At 37.5% G+C, this 7,449-nt stretch overlaps 1 protein-coding gene across 1 annotated transcript; it reads left to right on the forward strand.

Annotated features, from left to right (window-relative positions):
- Nucleotides 1-238: 238 nt before the first annotated feature.
- Nucleotides 239-1,144, forward strand: LOC149161607 (RING-H2 finger protein ATL2-like). Its single transcript, XM_089434933.1, has one exon. The coding sequence runs from the start codon at nucleotides 239-241 to the stop codon at nucleotides 1,142-1,144; it is 906 nt and encodes a 301-aa protein (XP_089291059.1).
- Nucleotides 1,145-7,449: the final 6,305 nt, after the last annotated feature.

A 7,449-nucleotide genomic window follows, 5' to 3' on the forward strand; every position in this document is an offset into this window, starting at 1 on the left:
ATAACACCGTAGATGCAGCTATTCATCGAAACCATTAAACCCTACCTTATTTTCGGGTCAATTTTGGGAGACGCTGCTTACACAAATTGAGGGGCAGTGTGTCTTCTTGGCAGCGCAGGCAATCCACGGGATTTGAGTGGTAGTGTGTCTTCTTGGCAGCGCAGGCAATCCAAGGGATTTGAGGGCCGAGAGGATCTCCATTCGGAAAACACTTTCCTGCTTCAATTTCATATATAAAATGACCCAGGGCAGTGACTTCAATCAGCGGCCTGGCAATGATGGCATGAACAAATATGATGATATGATGCTGTTTGTCAGAATCTGTGTTATTGTGATTTTAATCGCCACTTTGCTGCGCGTTTATGGCAGAATTATTTTACAGTGTGCTAGATTTATCAGACGGAGTCGGCAGAGATCAGGTTTTACGCAGCATCAGTTTTATTTTACAGGAGAAGAACCGACGACGCTGCAGAACGTGGGGCTGGATTCTGCGATATTAGAGACGCTGCCCAAGTTTGTGTATAGATCGCAGATTGGCACGGATGGGTTAGAGTGCGCAGTCTGCCTGTGCGAGTGGGAGGAGAATGAGAAAGGCAGGCTTTTGCCCAATTGCGGCCATAGTTTTCATGTTGAGTGTATCGATATGTGGTTTCTTTGGGATTCCACTTGTCCCCTTTGCAGAACCGTCGCCCAGCCTGAACATCCAGTTTTGGAATCCGCTAGAATAGGGCAGGTTTCGGCTACAATTCCGACACCAATTGCTTCAGGACTCGATCCTAATCTGAATTCGGAGCAAGGGCAAACTGCAAGCTCTGAAGAAGAGTATGATCCGCAATATAGCCCACCAAATACATTATCTTCGTGTGGGCAGGACGAGATGAATGTAGATATGGATGAGGGAACCTCGGGTGGAAGAGCATTAATGCCTCATATTGCCATTGATATACCCAAGAGGCCCCATGTCTTCTGGTCACCTGCCGAAGGCCATATGCCAAATGATTCGCAGTCATCTTCGAAAGCTCCAGTGTCTGACCTGCGTTCGCTTACCAACCAGTTTACCAGAGACATCGAGAGGAAGATATCCCCATCGGATCATCCTGGGGAACGCGATCTTGAACACGACGGCGCAGCGCAGAGCCAGTAGAGTGGGGAAACCCTAATTTGTAGAGATCATACACATATGTTATCGACGGTAGATGGTGATGTGCCGTTCTGTCGTTCTTTTTTATGGTATGCCTAAGTAAAATGTTTCACAAAACTAATAAAAATCGGTTCTCGTTGAATTTTGCATAACGCCAATCCGTTGATTTCAGTTCGAATCTTTACTCTTTTTGTTCGATTCAAATCAAATTCGTTTCATTTAATTAAATTTCATTGCAGATAGATTTTTGTCAGATTTAATTTAGATTATAGGTTAAAATTTCAAGTAATGATGTGTAGGATTAAGGTTGGGAGTATCCATTGCAGTGAATTAATTAATGAAATATAGATTAAATGATTTTTAGAGGTTACTTTTCATTAGTTATAGGTTTAATTCTCAGAGAATAGGTTGAAGAAGGGAGAATACAAACTATTTCTCCAAGTATTTAGATTTTACCTTTTAAACTCAACTTAATTGGGGGAAAAAATTACAATAATGCTTTCTCAGTGGTCTTGAAGATTTGCAACGCTTTGAAAATTTGTAATGCTTTTCTGTTTGAGAGAGTCAAAGATTGAGTGAGTTTTCGGACATGCTCAAAGCCCAAAGGGACTTGGTTAATCGCACTAGCTCCTATGGTCCTTTGATATTATTGTTTGGGACAGAAGATGGAACAAAACGCGTCCGCTAACACAATTGTTTGTGGCTGAAGATGGCGTAAAATAACTTAACTCTTTAATATATGATATTTCATAATTGAGAAAACTCTTTGAAAACAATGTGAGGAGGGGCTCTTTGATTTGTAGACTTATTTTGAGAAATAATATCCCCGACCACAGATAATTTAATAAATGGAGATCCAATTTGTTTGGCCTTCAAAGAGAGCATCTATAATAGAGGCTCACTTCAGCATTGGTTGGCCTTATGATAAATTTATTTGGATATTTACAACTTTATGGAGAGAAGATCCAAAGTAAGCCCCAAGCTTATGATAAATTTATTTGAATGTTTATAACTTTATGGAGAGAACATCAAAAGTAAGACTCATAGTTCAGCAATCTGGGTAAACAATGAAATTAGTAAAAGGTATGGTGGAACCGTGATGGTTAAAAGGGAAATGATTTTTTTTTTGGGTGATTGTTAAATTATTATTAACAAGTTTGGGAATCCATGGGAGAGAACCCAAGAATGAGATTTGTCAAGCACGAGACAGTTAGAGATATTTAGTTACACTCACTCTCCCCTCATAGAAAAGGCATCTCACTGGGAAAAGGGGTTGAGGAAAGGCAGAAAAGAAAAGCTGAGGCACCTGAAGATAGAGAGGAGAGACAAAACTGCAGGCATGACGCTGCCATTAAGGGACTCTTAAGATGAGCTATGAACCAGTGGAGACCTTGAATTCCTGGCTCGGTTGGCACCTTGATGCCAGTGAATAAAACCCTAGAGGTCACTCTTCTCTACTGTTCTGGAGGCTTAGTGCTCCAGCGAGAGAAACAACCGTAATTTTAGTCTTCGTGCTTGGGAGGAGAGTTGTACTCTTAATTGGATTGCTTGGCCCTAATTGATTAGATAAATATGGTGACACAATATAAATGTTTTAAAAGTATAATATACATGTTTTAAAAGTATGTTGCTTATGTGTGAATGATGTATTTCTTTAGGAATAGTAGAAAAATGCTCATTCAAATTACAACAAAGAAATGGTTGGAACTGTTATAGTTTTAAAAACTAATCGTGACAATAATATTTGACCGTAAATATCATGAATTCCAATACTCTATTACTGAAAATAAAATCTTCAGTGTGTTCCTATACAATGGGAAGGTGAATAAGTGAAACCTCCCCGACACCACGCAGGCTCAAGATTAGCAAATACGTTGTTGCCATTGCACAGGATGAATGGTGTTGGCGGTAGGGTTAATAGGGTTACCAACCAAAAAATTGACTCAAAAAGAGGAAAGAAAATTAAGAGTCTGTCCAAACCCAGTTCAAATACTTGGGTTCGAGCACAAGCGAAACAAAAACTGTTTAAGAATCCGACAGAGACCCGTTTAGCTTCCGGGTCAAGCTGACTTAAGTAAGCAACCCAAAACCTTGTCTAGACCGTAGCCAATAGGGGACAATTATTTCCAAAAACGAGCAGGATCGGGTTTGCTATAAAAACCCTTACAGAACTGCTTTAAAACCCTCAAGCCTAGAACTGAAAGTAACAAATTTTGAGAACTGAAAGTAACAAATTCTATGAAACTTCGAAACGCCAGAGGAAGCAACTCTAGTAAAACCTGGTAGCGGAGGTAGTCGTAATTAGGAAGTGATATGTAGAGTACCCGAGTACCAATCAAAATGAAGCTCACAACATTCAAGGGTGAAGCAAGAACCTGTGTCGCTAAACTCTAAGAACAAGCATAAGAAGAAAGTAAGCGTGGGAGTAAAATGACCCAAAAAGTTACCAATAAGTAGAACATTGCAAAGGAATCGAGGATACCCGAGTACAGGGGTAACTCCAGCGGAAAACCCTTGTAGAGTGTGAGTCCTGTAGTAAGATTGCATACCGAAAGAATGGACAACATAAGTATCGGTCCAATAAAATCAACCTGTAAAACCGTAAGTAAGGATATACTACCAGTCCAATACAAGTAGCCAAGTCGTGCAATGAAAGGCACAAAACGAGGAAGCGTTCTTTCCCATCACTTATCTTGTAACCAGCAAAAGAAGTATCTTAGTTCAAAGGGAGCAATAAGGAATTAAAAGAGAAAGAAAGCTAATTACGAGGTAGATGGAGTTTTTTTTCTACATGGATCAGATTATATGCTTTCGAAGGTAAAATTTGAAGCATTTCTTTTAACTCTTGATGTGGATATTGTGTTCTCAATTGAATATGGTACACGGGATGATTTGAATGAGGAAGCCAAGAAGATATTGTCAAATCAAGATGTAGCAAAACTGAGACACCGAAACACTACAAAATAAATTATGGACAAGCTGCATAGTTTGTATGGAAGAGATAGGATTCAATATTCTGAAAGTATTGAAAAACCCCATTGCATTCTTAAAGAGAAAGAGAATAATAGAAATGAGTCTACATTCATAGCAGTAGCAGATCTGAGTTTATCTGAAGAAGATAGTGAGAGTATCCATGAGAGTAATGACATGCAAATCATTGATCTCAAAATCCAGCATGATGAAGTCATTAAGGAAAATGAGAATTTGTCAAATCAACTACAAAACTCGGAAGCTTTTTGTGCAAGCCTAGAAAAGGAAATAGTCTCTCTGAGATGTGAGGTTGAAAAGGAAAATAATTAGCTATCTCAGTATTGAAAGTTGGAGAAAAGCACCGAAATTTTGAATGAAATCCTGATCAGCCAAAGATCTCCACTTATTAAAACTGGATTGGGCTTTGAAGAATAATCATGCCTTGTGAAAGAAAAAGAGAAAGTGGAGGATAGCGAAGTAGAATACAATCAAAATTCCACCACCTCTAAAGTCAAGGTTCTAGGAAGCAACATCATCAAAGGAAGCAAAAGAAGAAAATAAATTATCAGCAAAAGAAAAGAAAAGAAGATCACAATCACAACATGTAGCAGTTCAAGAACGTGACAAAGCATCCAAGCATTCATGGTCCAACAAAGAAAAACACAAGGTATCCTAATTTATTTTACGGGTATTATCTTTCTTGCAATCATTTTGGTCATCGTGCTAGAAAATGTAAATTTTTACAAGAAAAAAAAGTTTGTTGGATAATCATTGCTTGAAGTGTGCAAAATATGGCCACAAAGCTATAGGTTGTAGATATGAAAGAATCAAGCCAACAAAAATAGCAATAACACCATTGAAGACAAAGAAGGTATGGAGGAGAAAAGATGAGTTGCAAAGAAATAGCTCTTCAAAGGACATCAAAGAAGAATGTGGTGGTTTGAAAAATGATATTCTACTCACGGGGAATAGATCTTTATCTTGTGAACAATAAGAGATGGCTTCATGAGAAACCAAACTTGATAGGCGCATGTGACTAATAAGGAGGAAATTTCAGCCTCATGCACCTATTCATTTTAGGTCCACAAGATCGTTTTGAGGCATAGAAGGAGAGTGTGTGAGTCGAGGGGGAGTTCTACAAGGTTAATGCATTATATATCATTTTATGCTTTTGTCTCATGATTGTTGATAGTTGCAACCATGTTTTGAGAAGATTATTTTTCTATTTTATGAACACTAACAAAATTTCATGCTGCGAGCAACAATTGTTTTATGGCGTATTCTTAGGGGGAATTTGATTTGGATTTATGATTTACATGTATAACACTTATGCCATGCATGATACTATGTCTTCCATTGGAATTTTGGTGATAGTTTGTGAGAATGGTGTTTCTGTCATTGAAACCCTCATTCTTTTACTTCATTATAGATTCCTTTTTCACATGAGGAAGGGTCATTGATACATGCATGTGTATTACGAAGTTGTTGGTTGATTTTTGTGATCTGTTTGAAGAAAAGTGATACATCATTCAGTACAGTTGTAACATGTTTGAGAGTCCATTACATGTGTATTCACATGAGTCATATATCTTACATTGGATAATTAAGTGGCCATGCATCATATTTTCATATCATATTGTCATAAGGATCCCACCTTGAAGTCTACCACATATATTTGTTAGTGATGATGAGGATTGTTCTTTCTAGTGCACATATGATATCTAGAGAGAGTGAATGAAGTTGATATTGCAGATTTCTTACTTTGATGATAGCGATATTATGCTTAGAGGTTGTGCTAAAAAATGTTGGTTGCATGGTTACCATTGTTGATTGTATTTGAGGATTACTTGCATATGTTGTTGCTGCATTATTGTGTTTAGATCAGATTATTTCTAATGATGTATATGTGTTGTTGGTGCCAGAAAAAGAAAGGTTGTATTGATGGCATATATATGATAGTTTCCTAACGCTTAGAGGCATGTTGTTGATTGCTATTCAGCTGGAGGTTATAGTATTGGTTCATTCATATGGATGGAAAATAATTTTTTGTTACTTATTGTTATATGTGAATGGATTGTTTTTTCTATAGTTCATTCATGGAGGCTTCTGTTGTTGGGGCTGTCAACTATTAGTGTTGCAGCTTGCTAGTTCAGGACATATTCTGACAAATCTTTGGAGAGAGTTGTGCACACTCATTTTGGCATGAATTTATTCACTTTTCATCATGGATCAAAGCCTTGTATTTTCACTTCTTATCATCATTGTGTTGATTGGGTGATCCATGAAATGGAATTTATCTATCATCATGAGTCAATATTGTCTTGAGAGAGAGCACCATGAGATTTATTTCAGCATTATATCAGCTGGTATATGTTATGTTTTTGTAGTCATGTGTGGGCGTTCAGAATTATTTTGTAGTCATGTAATGTCATGTATCACTCTTGGGTAATAGGTAGAATCATATGAGTGATGTTCATGTATATGTGAGGAGTCATATTTCATATTTGATGAAGCATTGTATAGTCACAATCTATCATTCATGTAGCCATGTAGTAGGATTGTGAAGCCCTGTACTTTCATTGCAATATTTTTGATTCATAGTCCTTGGTTCTTTTGGAGTAGCCTCCTGCTTGTTACTTGGAGGAAATTATGTGTTGTTTCTCACACCATATTGGATGATGGTCATCATATGCCTTGTTGGTATTGTTGTTGGTTATGATATGCTGATGCATGGGAGGATGATATTGTCATTGTCTAACTATGTTATTATTGATGGATGTAGTGTAGTCTTGCTTTATGATGGTCATCATTTGTTTTGTTGTTGTTGTTGGTGATGTTGATGGATAGAGTGCCACTACTCTGGTTGAGAGTGGTGATCTTGGAGTTGTTGATTATTATTTTCTCTATTGCTTATGATGTGTTGTTTCCGATTTTTATACTATTGATTACTCTATATTATTGTTGCTGCGAGAAACGATATACTGTTGTTATTTGGGCCTTGACATTGTTGTTCATCTAGATGGTTTTATTTCTTGAAAATACTGTCGTTTATTCAAGAGATAGAAAGACCCATTACTGCTTTTGTTTTATGTCATTCTTCCATCAGGAGTGTTGTTGAACCATTATGATTTGACCTTATTGGTGCATATGATGACTTGCTGGTTATAATATATTGTTGCCCACACTATGTTGATGTTTATGGTTGTTGCTTCTTACTGAGACATAGTTAATGTCTAGGGGTAGTAGCTTCTATTCAACTATGGTTATTGGATGAGCTCAACCCTTTTCCATTGATGTCAAAGGGGGAGTGAATGATGAGCTTTTCAGAGGCTAGTTGG

This window comes from Pinus tabuliformis, chromosome 5_2 (assembly GCF_031772625.1).
Source record: "Pinus tabuliformis cultivar Carrire ecotype Pingquan chromosome 5_2, CPIR1, whole genome shotgun sequence".
In the NCBI taxonomy this organism is placed as follows: domain Eukaryota; kingdom Viridiplantae; phylum Streptophyta; class Pinopsida; order Pinales; family Pinaceae; genus Pinus; species Pinus tabuliformis.

Bases quoted from the DNA above. Each gene is read 5' to 3' on its own strand.
- LOC149161607 (XM_089434933.1), top strand. From the start codon at position 239: ATGACCCAGGGCAGTGACTTCAATCAGCGGCCTGGCAATGATGGCATG.